Raw genomic sequence first — 22,022 nt, 5'->3', positions numbered from 1 at the left:
TTCAGAGTTGTTGGGTGAGAGGTCACCGAGGCAGGCAGGTTATGGATGTTTGGGTGTTTCTAGGACAACCCAGGTAACCCTCCTCCTTGCTTCCAGTATACTCCGAGGGTGAGAGCAACAAAGGCCTGTGAGAATGTGTGTGCATCACTGCACACTACACCAGTTCATCAGAGATGCTAAAGTGGTTGGCCAGCTCACCAAGAGCAGACTGTCTTCTCACCGTGATGCACTGCCTGCTAGACACACACAGCTGGCTTTAATTTCATTCTTACCATCACCTTGCAAACTAGGTGTACTGGCTAGTTTTGTGTCAACTTGACACAGCTGGAGTTATCCCAGAGAAAGGAGCTTCAGTTGAGGAAATGCCTCCATGAGATACAACTGTAAGGCATTTTCTCAATTAGTGATCAAGGGGGAAAGGCCCCTTGTAGGTGGGACCATCTCTGGGCTGGTAGTCTTGGTTCTATAAGAGAGCAGGCTGAGCAAGCCAGGGGAAGCAAGCCAGTAAAGAACATCCCTCCATGGCCTCTGCATCAGCTCCTGCTCCCTGACCTGCTTGAGTTCCAGTCTTGACTTCTTTCCATGATGAACAGCAGTGTGGAAATGTAAGCCGAATAAACCCTTTCCTCTCCAACTTGCTTCTTGGTCATGATGTTTGTGCAGGAATAGAAACCCTGACTAAGACCATCTCCAGTTTTCACAGGAGAGATGATGCTCACAAAGGTTATGTGACCAGTCCACATTCTCACTCCAGGTAGATGAGGAAGCCAGGCTATGGAGATAATTCTGTGCCTTAAAGTGCCACGATATCTTCCAGATTCCTACTCTTTCCATATAACCTAATGACTACAGATCTAAAAATAAGCACTCACCATGGTCCTATAATGCTATCCCATTTTCTTTTTCTTCTCTTCTCTTCTCTTCTCTTCTCTTCTCTTCTCTTCTCTTCTCTTCTCTTCTCTTCTTCTTCTTTTTTTTTTAATTTTGTTGTTATGTTTTTTCGAGAAAGGGTTTCTCTGTGTAGCCCTGGATGTCCTGGAGCTCACTCTGTAGACCGTGCTGGCCTCGAACTTAGAAATCTGCCTGCCTCTGCCTCCCAAGTGAAGGGATTAAAGGTGTGTGCCACCGCTGCCCAGTGCCATCTCATTTTCTTGGCAAACTCTTTTTCCTATTTTCTGATAGGCTCCCCAATCCTTCAGTGGATCTTCATGTATCACAGGATGACTTTGAACTACCAATGTTCCTGCTCTACCTCCTGAGTGCTGGGATTATGTGTAGCTACTTTTATGAAGTGCTAGAGACTGAACCTAGGGCTTTGGGCCAGGCATGAATTATACCAACTACACTACATCTCCAGCCATGAGGTAGCTTTTAAAATAACTTCTCTATCTTCAAATCTCACTTAGTATTGATATAACTCATCAGAAAACGGAAAGCATTAGAGGAAACACAGTTCCACCTTCTCTCCAGCTCCCATACAAACCAGTGGCCATCCTCCATGTCTTGCCTTCAGTTGGAGAAGAGACGTCCCTACTACTGACCAAATCCTCCTAGTTGTCTCTGAACCCCATGTCTTCCCACCACCATTCTTTCAATCAATCCTCCTTTCTCCTCCAATACCCTACCTTGCTTCTCCTTCATTGTTCATTCAACACCCAAACACTTCTCCAGTCTCTCCCCACTTTCACTGCCAGCTTACTTCTGCGCTTCCACCATCTGGTCTGTAGCACTTCCTTTACTAGATGTCTGCTACTTGTCCCATCCAATGAACATGGCTTCTGCTTTGTGGAATGAGCTCGTGCCCAGGTTCCTGTGCTTCCAACACCAGCGGCTCCCTTCCTAGTTCCATATGACTTGCTTTCTCATCAACATTTTACCCACTCAATTACTTTCCATGAAAGAAAGTTTATGGGAAAGGTCATCACCCCCAATTTAGGCATTGAGTCTGGGGAGCCGTGTGACTCTATGAAAGGTAGAAAGCTTCATGCTGGTTGAATGACAAGAGAGCATCATGGATGCAGGCAGGAATAGGGAGGCTTACAAAGGAGACCGAGAAGTACAGCACTGGGAGGAGAGATGCCCAAGTGATGTACACTCAGGAGATACAGTGGTTAAGAGAATCACAGACCAAGGTAGATAAGGTTAATAAGGACTGGAAAGCTGAAATTGGATTTGAGCCGTTAGCAATACACTGCTGGTCATCGTTTATAAATAACTTCAGGATCAGGGCAGAGGCTGATGTCATCAGGCCTGACTTACTGAACTGAAAGGCAAGCCAGGGAGTACAGACCTTTCTTCTAAGAACCGTTTATACAAAGGGAAAAATAGTAAGAGCACAGACTCAAGGGTGGAGGGGGCTGAAGGAGAATTCTGAAAAGAAATAGGTTATATCTGACCTTGTTTAGATATTGTAGAGAGGAAGGCTTACCTATTTCCAAACCATTTCTGATGCAACTAAATGCAGAACCTGTTTCTTCTGTCACCCAGATTTAGATACTATATATAAAGCACAATGCAAATGTAATGTCTTTATTCTTTCTGCTATGTCATAATGACTTAGTATGATGTCATAATGTCATAATGACCAGGACATCGATGAACTGCATTTTATGACTCTGTAACAGACCATTCACCCTATTGTTCTCACAAGATCTTCATTGAAACTGATCCAGCTCTTCAGTGGTTGTATTACTCAACATCATCTCTTGCTTTTGTCCTTTTAGAAGATGAAGGTTATCTGGAACTGCTGTTACCAACATGGACATATTTACTAATTTTGTTCTGGGGCAGCAGATAATCAGACAGACTATACCATCATTCAGATCTGGTGAAACCTAGATGTTCAGCTTCCTCTTTATGGGCCTTGGGACTGGGCTTTTCCAATTTATATGATGTGGAATATGACTTTTATCAAGCAAACTTGATATAGGACTTGAATTCCAAGATCACCTTCAAATATCTAGAAGCACACCCCTGCCCCCTTTTTTCTTGCCAACCATATAAACACACATTGGCCAATAAACACAGATGCTCTACAAGTCTTTATGTAGATATCCTGATCAACTTTGCTCAATAAAAAGGAAGATAAAAGCAAAAAGAACCTGAAACTTAACTCTGTGGACCAAAGTGACAAAAACCAGTATACTATGTTTGGGAACTTGTCATAAACATTCATTTAACTTTCTCTTCTTACACACCTCTATAATCCAGAACTAGCATCCTAGGGGCTCTTATTTCTCTGTGTTCTTTTAAACTACATGGTTTCCGATGCATATGGCAGACACAGCTAGCTTACAGAATCTAGGAGAGGGCAGGGAGGCGACTGCAGTGATCTATGGGGTGTTGTCACTTTGTCTCTTTTGCCTTGGTATTGTTCTGGATGAGAGTGGATAACCACTGGTGACTCATTACACCTTAGAAACAAGTGCTACTGGAGGACAAATCCTGTCTTCCATGAGACTGCTACGGCTAGGTGCACTGTCCCCAGCAGGCATAAAGTGAATCATCCAACACAGAAGGCTGCAGAGTCCAAGGCAAGCTTGACTTGCAATTCTCTTATATTTCTGTAACACTGTGTAGGGTGAGAAGCAGTCCTAAGTCTGGACCAAGTCACTCACTCTCTCACACACACTCTCTCTCTCCTTTCTTTTTTTCTGTCTGCCCATTCTGTCCTTCCTTTCTTTCTTCCTTTCCTTCCTTTTTCTTTCTTTTCTTTCTTTTCTTTCTTTTCTTTCTTTCTTTCTTTCTTTCTTTCTTTCTTTCTTTCTTTCTTTCTTTCTTTCTCTTCCTTCCTTCCTTCCTTTCTTTCTTCCCTTCCTTCCTTCTTTTTTCTTTTTTTCTTTCTTCTTCCTTCCTTCCTTCCTTCCTTTCTTTCTTTCTTTCCCTCCCTCCCTCCCTCCCTCCCTCCCTCCCTCCCTCCCTCCCTCCCTCCCTCCTTCTTCTCTCCCTCCCTCCCTCCCTCCTTCCTTCTTGCCCCTCCTCCTTCCCTCCATCCTTTCTGTTATCTTTCCTCTTCATACTCTTCTGATTCACCATCTCCCCAAGAACAAGAGGTGCTCACAGCTCTTTAATTTGTCCCAATTCACACCTTCAGAGTTTGCCTATCTCTGATGTTCCCACAACAATTGGAAACTTTCCCCACTGACCCCAAATTGACCTGGATTTGACTTTTGACTTTAATTTAGTTGACAGACTATTTGTTTATCATAGTCATGCTTAGTGATTGGGGAATAATAAAGGATTCATATGCACATATTTATTGAGGGTTGTTACTAATTTAATCATGTAATTCCCAAGTTGATATGTGGAAGTCCTAACCCCTAGCACTTTAGAATGTAACCTTATTTTGGAAATAGGGTCTTTACATAAATAATCAAATCAAATGAGGTCATTAGGATGGTCTGCCACCAAAAGTGGCTATCCTCCTTACAAGAAGAGAATTGTGAGCACAGAAACATGGAGACACAGAAGCCAGTGTCAAAATACAGGGGTAAGGAAGCCACATTCAAGGCAACAAGCCCAGAACATAGCCTTTCCACAGAGTCCTCAGTAGAGTCCACCCACAAGCCCAGAACATAGCCTTTCCACAGAGTCCTCAGTAGACTCAACCCTATTGATACCTTGAGCTTGGACTTACTGCCTTACTCTGAGGCAACTGTGGATAGAAATGAAGGTGAATACCTTTGTTGATAATGCACGCCCTGCCATGGTTAAAGTACTGGTCTTCTTAGGAAATAGTGGGGAAGAGATGTAAGGTGTAAAGAGAGAGAAAAAAAAAGTCCAAGAAAAGAGCAAAAGTATTGAAGACAGTAAGAGCTTGAGAGTGAAGCCAATAGTTCCTAGGTGCCTTGAAACATTTGGTGAAGGGGACAGTGAAGACCCTTACTAAAGTCAGAGAGGGTATTTTCATCCCAGAGAGCTGGTTTTGTAAACCTGGCTCTGCTAACAGCTTTCTTAAACCCTGTTGAGTATCACTCTCTTCATTTATAAGTATGGGCATACTGATAGATGCATGAATTGTGCAGGTTAATTTGTAGGAACCTGTATCATACTGTATAATACTTAAAACACTCCATTCATCAATGTTGAAAAGCTACTATGTGCCAGCCATCATGCTAGGCTTTAGGAATACAAAGGTAAATAACACTCAGTCTATTCCTTAGGAACTTCACTCTCTAGGGTAGAAACAGAGATTTGAACAGATTAAAATGATGGTAAAGAAACATGAGGACCAGCACAGGGTTAAACCCAGGGCACTGTGGATGTACGGTAGGTAACTGGGAAGGAAGAAAACAGCCCCAAGGGACAGGGTAGGGTTAGAAAGTGTTTCTTTGAGGAAATGATTTTTAAGTGGATTTGAGAAAAATCAGGTGAAGAAGGAAGAGAAAGGAGTTCCACACAGAGGGAAGACAGACTTGCTGTACAGCTGTGTTTTTCTCTGGCTCATGCCTCTTCAGTTCGATTGCTGAAAATATACTCTCGTCTGTAAAACACTGTCAAAGTCCTAAAGGCTGGATCCTGTTCTGACTGTCCTCAGCAGCACACTGAGGTTATCTTTAAAACAAACAGACCATCAGAATCCCTTCCTGTAGCCATCTGCCTATTGCCTGGCTGCCCCAAGCCCATGCCTTCTTCTCTTTTCATCCTTCTCCTTACTTGCTTGCTTCTGCGTTCTTTCATTAGATCTGGAGACACAAGATAAAAGCTAATTTCTAACTGTGGGGCAGGGCAGCAAACTATGGCCCAATGATTAATCTGCCTGTTTTAATAAATAAAATTTTACTGGAACAAAATGGCACTCATTCATATTCATACTGTCTATAGCAACAAAGATATATTTCTTTTTTTTTTTCTTTTTTTTTCCACAGAGACCATACATCTTGCAAAGGCTAAATGATTTACCGCATGGTCCTTCACACAGATGGCCCAAATCTGGTCCAATATTTATGTGTGGTAGAAGATGGGTATAGGGAATAAATGGACACTATACAAGTAATAGAGGCAAAGAAGGAAATTTTAAAGAAGGGTCCTGCAGAAGAGGTGTTCATAAGTTCTACCTGGGTCAGAAGAGAATTGACAGCTAAAAGTCGTGACAACTGAACTAAGAGCCAAGGGATAAAAAAGAAGTTAAGAGAGAAGAAAGATGACTCTTGGCAGAGAGTGGTGTGTGCACAGCCAGGCAGTGGAGGAAAAGCTTGCAATTCAGTTCCCTACTGACTAGAGAAGAAATAAGAAGAGATAGATAAGGCTGGAGAATTAGCTGGACCCAGATCAGCAGGGTTCCCAACTATGAGAGTTACACTATGGATTTTTGGAAATACCTTACCATTTCCCACATGTAAGAACCTCTGAAGGATTAGAGCACCATAGATGAAAGCAAGCTGAAAGCAAGTGTGTGCTTAGGATCCCTCTGGGCAATTAGCATTTGTTGGGCATTTATTTTATGCCAGATTTGTGCTAAATGCTTCATATGCATATATGCATATGGAAATGCGCAGTGAGTAGTGGTGGAAACCAGGTAGAAAGAGGTAAAGCAAGGCAAACAGACATGGCTCTCTGAGCATGTCTGCAAAGTAGAGGATCCCATATGACATACAAGGACAGCAAGGAGACCAGGGTGATGCAAGGGGTAGGGTGATGTCCCATAGTCGGGGCCAGGAGGAGTAACTGAAGGTAAGGAGTGGAGACAGAGGGTGTCACAAACTGAGAGACCAGAGAGAAATGATGCGAGCAAGGCTGACTTGAAGGAGTGCAGTCTGTAGGAAAGTTGGGAGACAGGCTGGATTATGGAGAGGTTAAGGCATTGCCGGGGAAATGAGAAAATGGAGGTCACAGCACTTGAGCAAGTTACCCGGGAGCTCTGCTCTTTTAAGGCACAGAGGAACATGGTTCTAGCTGGAGTTCTTAAAACAAGTCTATACCTCAGCAGCTTTAGGACTTTCTTAGACTCACGATTGCAAATTCCTCACCCCAAATATCTGGTCATTTGAAGCAATTCTAGAGATCAAATTATGCAAATGTGCTCCATGACTAAATTAGAGGCTAATTCATGTGAACATTAGTTAGTAATGGGAGTTACATTACTGGATTATTAGAAAATGGGGCAACATATTTTAGTGCTTAAAATTTTAATCAGAGTAACTTCCAGATGGAGGAAAAGGCTCCTTTCCATCACCAGATTGGAACCATGGCTGACATCCTCCCTGAGAGTCAGCCTTTCAGCATGGTCAATCTAGCACACGCTCTCATTTCTGACTTGCTGTGCTGCACAAGCAATCAGTATCCTTTCCCGGGCTAATGGCATGTATAAGAACAATTAATAGCTTTCATGACACCAACATTTTGTCCTGTACCTTTAGACAGCTCAAAATATTAACATAATCACCCCAAACAGCATTGCTGCCAGACTCCATGAGTAAAGCAAATCTTTAGGGAGACAAGACCATGCTGATGAGAAGTCAGCCTTTCTCTGTCCCCTACCACCCCTCTGCTGTCGCTGCTTCTTGTATTTGTAATTTAGCTGTTGTCCAGATAAAGAATGGCTCCCCTTTGGCACTGACTGCTAGATACTGACAAATTTTAAATGTCAATGGTTGGAAAGCAAAAACAAAAACAAAACAAGCCACTTTTGTAAGAATGAGTCTACCACTGCTGTCTGTCCTAAATGAGTTTGGAAATGTATAGATGTTTTTATAATATAAGGGCATCCACTCAATTCAAAGCCCAGTCTGCTTCAGAAACAGGAAGATAGAGGAAATGGACATTTTTCTCTTATACTTACACATCATAAAAACTTCCTAGATTTGCCTGAAAACATTGTTAAGTAAGAAATCATCACGGAATGATTAGTCTTAGCCATTACGGTCAAGTTATTTCTGTTGTCTACAGGTCTAACTTCTTACTTGGATGGTGGCTTGCTAAGACTTAAAAGGTCATTTTTTTTCCAGACCAGCTACAAACTGAGCTCTTTGCTCTGCAGCAAAGTTCTGGAACATAGGACAGATCTGTAGGTCTATTAGCATGTAACATGCATGCACCACAAAGATGGGAGAAAATTTTCATTTAAGTATGTACCTATTGGCCTCTCTTGCTTCCATCTTCTGTTGACCTCTATAACCTCTAATAGCTCCTTGGGTCTTTTTCAGTGTGTTACGGGAACTTCTCATTTTGACCTCCAGTTTGAGCTTTATGAATGCTATCCGCTCAAGTTCCCAGAAATGCCAATTTGTGTGTGGTTTCCAGTAGTACCTTTATAATCGATTCCATAAAGCCTTCATCCTGAACACTGGTCAAATCACCTCAAGTCAACAGGTCAACAGGAGCTGCTGAAGGAATGATGTACTATACAATTTCATTCTTTTCCCCTTTAGAATTTACAAATGTAACTGTTGGGTAGTGAGGCCAGAGAGTCTCTGAGTCAGTCCTCCTCCAAGTAATAGACCTTTGTAATGTGATCTTCACACCACCAATCTGCTGTAGTATTGCTTAGGAGTGATAGATGCTATCACTAGCTCCATTTGCCTTGACTTTGAACTCCAACAGATTGCTTGCCTTTTCCATTATGTATTTAACTTAATATAGGAAAATCTGCTGATTGATTCTGATTGTAAGAAAAGATAAGGGGCAAGATTCCTGTCTTATATTCTATCTGCATGAAGGAATGTTTGTGGGATGTGTAGGCAAATACTCAGGACAACAGTATGCCTTGACTGAGGTAAGGGTCATGTTTTGTTCATCATATCCATAGTAACTAACACATCCTAACACATGGAAAATATTTACAGAGGACTCAATGCCAGAATGAGACAACTAATGCTCCATACTCTCATTGACCAAAAAGATTTTTTAGTTTATAAACGAGACTGAAGGTCCAGTCATGTCAATCTGTTGTATATGTGGTGTTTACGGGTGAATTTCTAAACATATAGCATTATGTTAGGAGCTGTGAGAAAGGCAAGGAAATCACACACAAAACAGACTTGCTGAGTTTCTCTTCTAGTAGAGAAGACAAGATATAGACGAATGGAAACTTAATTCCTAACTCTAGAACGATGGCTGTAAAATCCAACCTTTAAGCGAGTTTGGAAAGACAAGAGTCCTTAAGGGAAGTTATGTAAACCAGGCATGGAGACCTTTGAGAATAAAAAGTATAAGGGAGAGAAATGAAATGACAGTCCCCGAGAAGCAGGAGAGGATGTAAGGAGCAGAGACATAGACATAGAGGGGTTGTGACTTGGACAACTTAGAGAGCAGTCATCTAACTCAGAAAAGGAAAGATGGCAGTAGCAATAAATACAATAAGGGGGGGGGGACAAGCAAGTCTGCATAACAAAGAACACATCCCTAAACTCCTTGTTGGGAAAATAAAAAACATTAAAACTTAGTCATGTTACATACATTGCAAAGGCTGAAGAAATGCACAAGGCTCAGAGGACCCCCACGGCTTTCCCAGGTCTGGTGAGAAGCAGGGAGATTGTGCTTATGCGGGGAGCAGATGTGATGTACGTCTTTAGAGGGAGCAGGCAGGGCGGGACTAGGGAAGACTTCAGACGCATGACTGGTGAGAGGGCTTGTGATGTCAACACACACATGACTTTCCCAAAGTCTTAGCTGGCTTAATTAAGGCTCTGTTGTAGTCCTTCTTGAATTGTACCAATTTCTATTTATTTGTATATTCTTAATGATGCTTTGGATCTAACCTCTGTCCTTGATGTCCTATAAACCAGGATGAAGGCATAGAACAAAAATTTATAATTCTTGTACCTATGAATCAAGGGTAAATATTAAGAGCCCGAGGAGAAGTGATGAAAGACAATAAAGAGTTAAAAGCATTTGGGGGAGGAACTTCCTTCTTTTCTAGCCATGTTCAGGAATCAGTATCAAGTCATATTTACTAAAGTTAATGATTGTCATTAGATAAAAATTAACCATATATTATGTCTATGTTTAAGAGTATATAGAATATATTTAGCAAAAAAAAAATTAAGCCTTGAGTAAATGCTTTCTTCAAATGTTATTTACACGAAACATTTACACTTAACCCACAAATAGAATATGTTTCCAAAACCAAGTGCATGCATGGATATACTATGACATTTTAACCAACATTAATTATATCCTTTTGATGTCTACTATCTTCTTCTAAAAAGACCTACACCACATCATGGTTAATGGGAGTGTGGTGCTTGTTGCTTAGGCAACAGAATGAATAAATGCAGGTCAGAATATGCCACAAGAAAAAATCAAAAGCTAGACTATGACACCGAATGGAAGCTGAGCAGGTCTAACAGAATTTTACATTAATGAAATCTGTTTCTTAAAGTGGGCCAAACACAGAGGGCTTTAAGTTCAGCATTAAGTAGCCTACGGCAACCAACAGACTATTATCGTAAAGGTAGACAATCTTGTCTCATAATATTGGCCCCAAACAAATGGTGCATGAAAGCCTGAAATGCACTAATTGATGACACCATCTAATTGATGACACCGTTTCATGATTTACTTCATCTTCACAATTAATTAATCCTTCTACATGGCAAATCAAAGCTGTTGTTTTGATTTTGTCTCATAGTACAAGTCCTTGGCATATCTGAGGTAACAAGGTGATCTTATGTTCTGGAAGATTCCTTACACTACTTGGAAATAAACAGATAAAGCCACAACTTAGGATTAGACTTTGATCTTCCTACGATCCTCGTTTTTGTTTTTGTTTTTGTTTTTTTTTTTTTGGTTGTATTTGGTGCACAATTCACACATGTCTGTTCTGCACACTCTTTCCTCAAATTCTCTTTAGAACCAGAGAGATTACCTTCTCGTTAAATACGTTCAAAGGGGGATTATATTTGTTCATAAGTGTTTAATACTCAGAGGAAAATTAGGCTGAAAGTTAATCGTCCTTCAGTATGGACGATTAACTCAGTGAATCTAAACTTCTCACCGACCAGAATAGATTTGGACCAGGGCTTGGGAATGACATGCCCCGTTTCAGATAGAGACAGGGGGGAAAAGTAGCTGCAGAGAGATGTAGTCAATATAAGTAATGTCAAAACAATATTCAATTTGTTTGCTAGTTCTGGTAATTATTAATACCATCTGTTTATTGCCCTAAGTAAGTCTTAAACCTCTCCAGGGCTGCAACAACTTCCCCTTCCATCCTATTTCAACACCCACAGAGTCTCGACTGTATAACCAGTGACTGTCTGATGGACACAAGAAAAAGAAACGCATAGCTCATTAATTAATTTAAAAAAACAACAAGATACCCCTAAATGGTTATATGCATATATTATTTAATACTCATATGATAGGCCACATTTATGCATTTTAAAAAACCTTGTAGGTATACACATTTTTTTTTGTAGGAGTAGAAGTTTAACCATCTTAATAACCCTCAAAGCTGTAATAATTCAGTCAACTTTGGAGAAAAGCAATCTGGCAAAAGGAACCGCAAAGCTCCGACTAGACCTCAGTGGCTTATGAATGTGCTGCAGGTGCCAGCCTCAGCATTTTATCTCAGAGGAATGATTAAGGACACCTATGAGTTGTTTGTGTGCTACATGCTTGTGACATGTAGGTCTCCCTAAATTTAGGGATCAGTGATAATGTGCGATGGGACCTTAAAAGCAAGGGAAGGTGAGAAGAACCGTGATGTAGCTTGAAGGAGCTTAACAAGGGGAGCTGATGAGTGCCTGGGGAGGTCTAGGAATGATTAGAAAACTACATTGTCGTTTGCATGCCTCCCATCCTCCTTTTCACCTATATGCACACTGAGAAGTTTGCACACGCCCGGTTTAGACTGCACACAGACCAGGACTCGAAAGTACACCAATGCATTTGGTACACCTGCCGCTTTCTATACATACCCTGACAGCTAATTGACCCAAGTGTTTGTTTTTCACGTAAAGTAACAAACAATACTTCATGGCTCTTCAGTCAGCATGTGCTTTCGCTAAGCTAAGCGACTGGCTGAAGCAGCTAGCTCACGAAGGGTCATCCACAGGATTTAAACAGCCTATTGAATGATTAGCAGGGAAAATGATCTTCAGACCATCGACATAGTGGACTCTCTAATTAATTACAAATACTGATATTCACGCGGAAATAACATGTCTCCGGAATCCAGATTTATCTGGAGCGAGGTATAAATCTAATTGTATGCTAAGATCACAAATGTATAGGAAGGGAAAAAAATCATACAATGAATGACAGGGAGACTAGAAATGTTAATCTTCTTTCAGAGCCCATAAATAGAGCTCTCACCAGTTCATACAACACACATGTCTAATGGATGCATATAGATGCCATTTTCTAGTCAGTGTCTGTATGCACACAACAAGTTCTGTCCTAAAAGGCATCCCGTTTTTCTGATGCAGTTACATATCTAAGCCGATCCGTTTCCGTGCAAACCAGGCTGCCTCTGAGCCATGTAAAGACACATAAGAAGCAAAGACAGACAAAAGGTAGCTCCGTGGACACAGAGAGCATCTTACCATAAACTGTACACTGTCAAATCCATTAGCCATCAGGTGGTTCTCGTACTGAGGTAGCCCAATGCTTTCCAGCCATTGTCCCACTGTTTGGACAGGGCATCTGGGTCCTGTAAGAGGGTGAAGAGGGAAGCGCTTTAGCAGGGAGTAGCCGTCCACGGGGTAATAGCGATAGTCCGGGGCTGAGGGGTGGCATTGCCACATCATGCTCCTGGGGAAGTTGTTATCAAAGGAGCCCGCCAGCTTGACAGATTAACGTTCTCAGCGAGAGAGCAAAGTCAGAAGGAAACCATAGTTTGCCAGGCAGGCTGTGGAGTAGGACTTGATCCTAGCTGCACATTTCTTTACATATTAATCTTTACTACCGACCAGTGCGTCATACAGCCCCCCAGAACCAGGCAGGAGAAGAAGGCATATCAAGCTGTCAGCCTAGGCTGCTCTGCGTTCTATGTGACTGCTAGAGTACTCCACAATGAGCAACACACGGCCAGCAGCCAGAATTCTTTTTATCAAGTACTCCTACACTCATCAGTATGCAGCTCCACGCTCCTTGCTCCCCCTCGCTCGCTCGCTCCCCTTCATTACCCAGCCCAGGCTACACCTCGCATTTTCAATAATAGCCATCAGATAAGGCAGATTCTTTTTTTTTTTTTTTTTTTTTGTCTGCAAGCTGTAAGCCCGCTGCTGCTGCTGCTCCCTCCTACACACCCATCCAAGCGTCAATCTTGAATGATGAGAGCAGTCAAAACAAATGCAGAAAATAGCAAGACTCAAGCAAACCAAAGCGCCTCAATCGGAATCGAAGAAGCTTCATCCCGGTTATACGTTACCAAGCTATTTGTTGTGGGATTTTTTTTTTCTTTTTTTTTTTTACGTTTCAAAAGACACCAGGTAACGTGAAGCTTGAACTACAGCTCCTAAGGAGGCTCGCCACAGGTCCCCTTTCCCCTTCCCTTCCTCGCCTTTCTCCCTTTAAAAATGTACCAGAGGGAACCGTTTCTGATTGAAAGCTTCACAGTGTAATTATTCTTTTTTTCTTTACGGTGCAGTCTCAAAGTGAACCTCTCTGGGGATTTTCTTTTTCTTTTTTTTTTTTTTTTTTTAATTTTTGAATTACTGCAACATATAGAAACTGCATCATAACCTGCAAGCCAAGACAATTCATTCCTCGTTTGTCCTAAACAACAACATTATTAGGCACAAGAAAAGCCATTCCCACTCTGGTATTTATAACTCTATCTACTGAGCGCCCTATTCTAAAATATCTATAAAGGTAACATTAACTGGATAACTAAGTTTTTTTTTTTTAAATAAAGAAGAAGAGCCCTAACCAAAAATAATTCAAGAATAACAGATGTAAGTGTGTGAGTTTTTACTGAATGGCAGACAGACTGAGTAATTTATTTAATAATGCAGAGAAACCACAGATTAATAATAGAATCTGCAGAACTACCTCATCAGAGGAGAGACTCAGTACTTGAAGAGAACTATCAGAAAGGCTAGGCTCGCCCTCAGTCCGAGGAAGAACCCTTGTCCTTGGGTTCCAGGAAGACTAGCAGCTTCTGCTTGAATGCCGCCTATGATGGGGCTCTCACCACCGAGCCAAGCCTCTGTTCATTAGAAAGATAGTTTACTTCCTACCTAACTCCCACTCCCTGGCTCCAGCTTTGCCTTGGGAGTCACACAGATTGGGAACAGAGTCTTTTCCACATCAAGTACTTTAAAAATTAAACATAACGCTCACACTACCCACCCGACTCTGCCCTGAACACGCAGTCTGTGCCCAGCGAATATTGATCGGGTACACAAAACCTTCACTGGTCCTCAAGTCTCGTCTTTCTCAGTTTCTTTTCTCATTTTAGGGCCATTGCCAATCTCCTCAGCATATAAATATTGACTCTCAAGACAGCGTGCAGGTTTCTTCTATTGCTGACACCAATCCCTGGGTTCTACTCCTTCTCCCTCTCTGCTGCCCTATGTTTATGGACCTGTTGTCTCCTTTAGATTTTTTGCCTTCTTTGTTTCCTGGCACCTGGCCCAATATAACAATGGCCATTGTATTGTTCTTAAGTCTCTGCTGTATTTTTAACCACTAAAAACTCCTCTTCCCCCATCCCCGTGTGTGTGTGTGTGTGTGTGTGTGTGTGTGTGTAGACCACCGTGTACACATATGAAGGTCAGGGGACAACCTGCATGAGTCTGATTTCTGTTTTCATCATGTAGGTCCCAGGGATTAAACCTAATTAGGTGTGACAGCAAGTGCCTTCACCCCCTGACCCCTTTCTTGCCCTCGGATCCATGGTATTATTTTTTAAATCTAATTTATAAACAGTGTCAGAATAATCTAAGACACAGCACTGATAACTCAGCCTTGTTTCGAAACACTGCCGTGTTTTCCTGATGGATTAAAAGAACTCCGGACTCTTCATGGTGTTTGGGGTTTTCATCTGGCTCTACCTGCTCTTCACAGTTCTCAACCAGGGGCAATTATTTGCTGGTCTCTGAAGGAAGGCTGAAGTGTACTTGGGTAGGTTTTCTTACTACCCTACAACTCTGTCGTTTCCTTTATGAAACCTCTTCTATTCCTCGATAGGACACATCTCTCTCTTTTCTCTAAAGTGGCACATTTAGACCTTCTAAAATAACAAATATTTCTTAACCTACATGATTATTACTTGTGTCTAGACTTGTTTCTTGAAAGCAGGGCGTATGCCTTTCTAATACTGTATGTATACCATATGCGTTCAGTTTGCATTAGATAATCAACATGATGTACCCTCACAGTCTGAACTACAGAAAGCACTCTCATTTTCAGATTTAAATCATTTTGTTTTAGTCAGTAGGTAAGTTTCTTTTAAAACTGCACTCCAAGTATCTGATTTCTTTATAAAAAGGAAGTATTGTGGCCCACAGGAGAAGAAGCAGGAAGAATATAAGAGCCAGAGGTTGTGGTTACCCAGGATCTGTGTGAGCTCTCAGTGGCTGTGACTAGGTGCATAAGACCTGTGTAAGATCAAGCCCACCCAAATCCCAGCATGGATCCAGGAAGGTCTATGAAGCCCTGCCACCTGCTAAGGGCTTTTTGGTAACTGATGCTTACTGGGGAGGAGGAGTCAGTTATCTTTAAGGATGGAGCGACCCATGCCCCAGCAGATAGTCTTATACTCATGCATGTTAAACAGACTTTAAAAAGTGGGCTTAACCAAAGAGCACATGAACTTGGGAAGGCAGAGTGGTAGGGGAAATGGGGGAGGGGACCAGAGGGGAGGAAAAGGTGGGTGGATTTTATTCAAAGGCAGCATAAGGATGCATACAACCCTCAAATAAAAGAAGACATTTTAGTTTTTAAATAGAAAATTCAGGTCGGGATTTTTGCTCAGCATCTTTACCCTCTCAATTGAGCAAGCATGTCTGGGTGAGTTACATTGTACTTGATTATAATTTATCTCTTGTTGCCTCTCGATCTTTTTAGAATGTTGAAAAAGTTATAGACATGCATGGGTCAACTGTAGAAGATTGCAATTCTGCCGCATGACCTGCAGGTGAAGATGAAACTAAGATATATATGACTTGTGAATGATCAGATCGGAGGCTGTTACCAGGTGAAGTCCAATGTAAGTCTCACATATAGTGTCTCTTCATGGACATGTCGTGAGAAGGTAAACAAGCTCTGTAAACACTGAGTAAACAGAAGGATATATTTTTGTTTGGCAAGGCTTAAGATGATCGGCTCACTCTTTAAATCCAGTAACCAAGCACCTAGCAAAAGGAGCATTCGATTCCTAGGTATTAAGTCATGTTCATTAAGTGAATGAATAAATGAATGAATGAATGACTCTGGAAATAGGTTTTGGTTTCTTAATAAATAAAAAGGGAAAATCATTTGAAGGCTTAGACTGTTGTATAAAGACAGCTCAGAGAGATTACTGGTAGCCGCCCACTTTAAAAATCTTTATATAGAAATTCCTGAATTCTGTTATTTTAACTTTTAATTCCTTGATTTCTGTTTAATACTTCTCATGTGTTAGCAAAATGTGGGCAGGTGGGGGTGAATTAGGAGATGGCAAGACAGGAAAAGGAGGGAGAGGAGGGACAGAGATCCTGAGTCATGCTGGGTTCGGATTTTGTTTAAGTGTTTTCTCATGAGTCAAACTTCTAAAGGATCCTGATTTAGGCCTGAAGATCACATTTTTATTGTATCTAAATATATTCTTCATTTTACTTAAAATACTTTCCTGGAGTCTTGAAATTCTTACAACACATTACCGGCCAGGCACCTTTATTCAGCCAGGACCTCTGTAATTTCTCAAAGTGAGATTCAAACAGGGAGAAGAGGGAGTGAGCTCAGGGCCACGTGTCCCAACTTGTCAATTATCATCATTGATGATAAAGAAAGTGATATTCAAGCTATGTGATGGGACTAGGGGCTTTCCGATGGCACCGTCTTCTGAAGACAGAATCCTAGGGCTCCATTCTCAGAAACAAGTATAATTGCTCAATACTAGGGTAATCAAACAAACAAACAAACAAATTCCAATTAACCTCCCCCCCAAACCATTAGAAGGTTCTACAAACTATTCTAAGACTGCACAACAGATGAAGAAATGCTTATTTAAAACTCTTCTAAATAGTGTGATCAGGACTCTGTGGTGGGTGGTTGCTGGCTGGCTCCCACCTGCCTTTGCATCAGAGTCCTCTCCACAGACACTCTTGGTCTAAGCACAACCAGGACACTGGGCACCTTCTTTCCTGAGCTCCGAGTCCACAGATATGGTATCTCATCAGAAGGGGTAGACCAGCCTTCTCTATCTCCTTGAAGTTGTGGAGGTCAAGTTCCCAGTGAAAACAGCTAAACAAATCAGGAGCTTCCTCCATCCTCCCAGCTCTCAGTCACATGGTAGAGTCCACCTCAGTTTGGGTAGATCAAGAGCAGTGGGGGTACTGTGCACTTCCAGGGTACAGGCTCCATGCTTAGAAAGATAAACAGAGAAGACAAGGCCCGTGCCACAGTCCACTGCTAACAAGGATCACTCAAAGCTTTTGTCTAAGAGTCAGTCATTAAGAATCTAAAGTTCTAAAGCTCTCCTTGGGGTGGGGGTGGGGGGTTAATTTCATTTGAAACAAAAGTTGAGAACAAGGATATTATCAAAACCAATAGAAAATCCTAGCACTCCAGAGACAGAGGCAAGAAGATATTGAAATCTTAGCCAGCCTGGTTACATAGGGAGAGTCTGTGTTAAAGTGGAGGTGTGGGGCGGGGGGATAAAGAAAACGATTTGGGTGCTAAACAGCTAAGGAGAAGCTAGTGTACTTCATTCAGGCAAAAAGTCAAATGGTATCCCACTTTCAGAAAACCAGGGAAAGAGAAGTATTAAGTGCCCTCTGCCTGGCTTCAAAAAACTTCTGTTTCAATTTAATTGGACCAGACTGCAGAACAATTTATACCTCAAGGAACTGAAAACACAAATTAAAAAACAGACAAACAAAAAAACCAAACCCAATAGCATGACCACCTGGTGATTAGTGAAGCTTCATAGCTACATATCAACCTGTGGTAGCAGATGAGGGACAAGAATTGACACAGAGATGGGGGCCAGATGGCAGCACCCGACCAGGTAACACTTGTGAATAGATGTATGCAATGTGTTACATCCATAAAGTGGAATATTACTTGGTGATAAAAAGAAGTGAGGCAAGGCAGTATGCTACAATAAAGATCAAACTTGGAGATGCCATTCTAGGTGAAGGAAGCCAGACAGAAAAATCAGGTGCTATATGCTTCTGTTCCTATGACAGAGGAGATAGACAGAGTCAGGAAGTCAGCTAGGAGTTCCCTAGAACTGGAAAGGGGATTTGAGGGGGCATGTAGAGTCACTATTAATGGACCTGGGACTCCTTATGGAAGAGATGGAAATGTTTTATACTTGCTTATAGAGCTGGCTGTCAACTTCTGTAAATATATTAAAAATCCCCACTGCTTTGCATATTTAAGTAGGTGAACTGAATAGTATATAAATTATGACTCAACAGCTTATTGCTACTTAATAATAAAATGTAAAAATAAAGATATTTTTAAGTTCAACAAAATTGAGCACACATTTGTATATAAATAAACTTTGATTATTTCACATATGATATATATGATATATATCATTTAGCCTGCTATTTTGGTGCTTTGTTATCTTCTTCTCATCTTTATTTTTCTTGGTTATCTCTCCCCTATCTCTTCTTTTAGTCTGTGTCATCCATTATCCTTATAAAGATATCCATATTAACAAGTTAGAATGCAAATTCACATATATTTTCTCACTGTTAAATAGCATATATATATATATATATATATATATATATATATATTCACACACAAAGGCTAGTATATTCAGAGATACATAAAATATGTAGGGAATTTTGATACTGTTTTACAAAAAAGGAGTCATATCACACTTGCTTTTGTGAGCCTTACTTTTCTGATCCAATAACGTCTTATGCAAATTCTGTTAAAGAACTTATTAATTATAATTTAGTATTCATTGTTATTGTGTTTTTTTTCCTTTAAAAATAATTGCATGAGCCAGGAGAGATGGCTTAGTAGCTAAGGCTACGTGCTCTTGCAGAGGACCCAAGTTTTGTTCATATATATGTGTGTGTGTGTGTGTGTGTGTGTGTGTTGGTATTCTGTCTAAACTCCACCCACACAGTTACAGTTGCCAGGTAGGCTTGGCCCACTATAAAAGGGGGTGCTGGGCCCCTCCTCTCTATTACACTCTTGCTCTCTTGCTCTCTTGCTCTCTTCCCCACCTTGTGACCCCTCTCTCCCCACGTGGTCATGGCTGGCCTCCACATATCTTCTCTCTCTCTCTCTCTCTCTCTCTCTCTCTCTCTCTCTCTGCCTCTACTCCTCTCTTAACTCCTCTCTCCATGCCCTAAATAAACTTTATTCTATACAATACCGGTGTGTGTCTGTCCCTCAGGGGGAGGGGATGCCTTGGCATGGGCCTGCTGAGGCCCCCCCCTTCACCCAAACCCCACCAGAACATATTCTTACAGTTCTTTCTCTTTACATGATCACAACACTATGTATATATGTATGTGCATCTACATATGTATGACTGCATAGTAGTCCATAGTATGGATATGCCACAGTTCATACAGTTTTTTTTCTGATATCTTTAGGATAATTTGCTTGTTTTCTTTAACTTTTTCAGACAACATGTAGTTTTATAAGAAATTACCATGAGGAGAGATTACCTAATACTTTTCCCATCCACCCCTAGTTTTTCATGCAATAACATAGGCAGGTAAGTGACACTGGTTAAACTCTACTGACTTCATTCAGATTTCACCAGTTTTACATGCACACATTTCTATGTGTTTCTTCCTATCCGATCTTATTGTGTGTGAAATCATGTGACCACCATTGCAGGAGCAATAATCTCATATACTCTTTTATGGTCCCAGCCGTCCCTCTCCTTGTGTCCCACATCTTCTGGCAAGCATTAATCTGTTCTCTGTGTCAATCATGTGGTGACTTTAAGAATGACTCCTGGGTGACACATACCATACACATAGTGTATCTTCTGGGAGTGGCTTTTCTCACTCAGTCTGTCCTTTGAAACCCACACTAATGATCTTCGTCAACAGCATAGACATTTTGATTACTGTATATTTTTCACAGCATGGATAAATCAATTTGTTTAAATTTCCATCTGTTTTTCCCAGAGTGAGGATACCATTAGCAAAATATGACATCCCCTAAGTCACTCTATGTGTTCCCAACTCTGGTGACATTACAACTTTGTAACCTTCTACCTTTTCCTTCTCTCCTTTTCCTATAGCCAAATGTAACCACTGGATTCTTTTCACTTACCTCTCTACCTTATTGTGAACCAGTTCTCACCATTTGCTGGCACTTGTTAAGATAATTGTGTCCTAGTCGATTTCTAACATGTCCTGGTAGTGTTTTTCTCCTGTTTAACAAATCATTCAATGTTTAAGTTGCATGCTTAAGTTGGCACATCCTCTTCAACTTGACCTCACTATATTTACTATAGTCTGTATAATAATGTGCCTTCCTACCTTGGGCTTTCTATTTTCATTTCCTTGTAGCTTTGTTAGGCTATTTTCTGAAACTGTTTTAATTGAATAAAAATAAAACCAATGTATCAAACCTTGTGAGCTACAGCTAAGGTGTCACATTGGGGAAATGTATAGCACTGGATGTCTGTGTTAGAAATGAAGAACTTCAGGTCAGCAAGTACTTAGGAAATATGAGCAAAACAAAAAGAAATAAATTCAAGAAGAACAAAAGCCAGAAAATAAAGATCACCAAGGAAATAAATAAAATATACAACCAGTCAATAGAGAAAAATCACTGAAACCAAAAGTTTCTGATGAAATGGTCAGTAAAATTGAATAAGTTTATGTCTGTAAATTCAACCACTAGGGAAATGAACAAATATATTGAGAGATGAACTACTGGGCCTCACTCATGGAGAGCTGCACACTGAAGAGTTCTCTGTTTATTAAATATATTATATTCGTAGTTAGAAATCTTTCTATAAAGAAAGTCAAGGACTTGATGGCTTGAGAGGGGAATTTTACCCACTATATAAGAAATAATGCCAATTCTGCACAAATATTTCAGAAAAATGATGTTATCCAACTCCTTAACCAGACAAAAGCCGGAGCCATATGAGAAAACAACACTGTGTATACCAATGTCCACTGGGCATAGGTGGAGAGATTCATAACCAAATCGTGACAAATATTCAAGCTAATACAGTTTAATCAAACACCTCTGGTGATTCATGAAAGGGAAATAAAGTGAAACATACCCAGATCAGAAAGGAAAATAAAAATAACAGTGTTCCTGTTGATATAGGACACAATTTTCTATTTGTAAAATTTTATGAGACTTAACATAAAGTTTATTAGAGTAAGTGAGTTTAACAAGATTTGGGGATACAGGACCAATATACAAAAACCAGCTATGTTTCTTTATAACTAACCATAAATAATTAATAAAATTTAAATAAAAATCATCGTAACATACAACAATGCCTAGACACTATGAATTTCTTAGGAGTAAACACATCAAAAGATATGAGGGACTTTATACTTACAGCTATAAAACGTGGCTGGGATGTATCACATAGGACCAAGATAAACTGTTCTATGGATTGTAACACTCAGCATTACTAACATACTCGTGTTTCCCAAATGCCTCTATATACTCAACTGAATCTTAATAAAAATACCAGCAGGTGTATTTGGCATTAGAAGCTGAATTATATGTGAAATGTAAAGGATCTAAAGAAATAGAGTGGAAGTATAGTGCTTTAAGGGAATTTGATGATCAAAGTTCAGCAAAAACCTTTAAGTTCTGCCCTTCAAAATATACTGTAAAAAAAAAAGAATATGTGACTATGCATAAATCATATCTGATAGCAAACATATGCATTTGTTTTATTTATGTATACATGTATGTAGTTGAACTGTCAAAACACAGTGATTAAAAAATAAAATAGATATTAAATG

General features: G+C 40.5%; 1 protein-coding gene across 10 annotated transcripts in view; it reads right to left on the bottom strand.

Annotated features, from left to right (window-relative positions):
- Anks1b (ankyrin repeat and sterile alpha motif domain containing 1B) overlaps positions 1-22,022 on the bottom strand; it is a 1,085,844-nt gene that overhangs the window by 398,180 nt on the left and 665,642 nt on the right. For 6 of the 10 annotated variants that reach the window (XM_085843084.1, XM_085843086.1, XM_085843085.1 and 3 more), the window contains exon 15: positions 12,489-12,595. In XM_085843084.1, the coding sequence (XP_085699210.1) occupies positions 12,489-12,595 (107 nt within the window). Of the gene's footprint in view, positions 1-12,488; positions 13,004-22,022 lie in introns of those variants that run through there. The other 4 variants (XM_085843090.1, XM_085843092.1, XM_085843089.1 and 1 more) reach the window with 4 other exon arrangements.

This window comes from Mus caroli, unplaced genomic scaffold (assembly GCF_978045245.1).
Source record: "Mus caroli unplaced genomic scaffold, Mus_caroli_1 scaffold_9, whole genome shotgun sequence".
Lineage (NCBI taxonomy): Eukaryota > Metazoa > Chordata > Mammalia > Rodentia > Muridae > Mus > Mus caroli.
The sequence above is the reverse complement of the archived record's forward strand: the minus strand, read 5'-3'. Positions and strand labels throughout refer to the sequence as shown.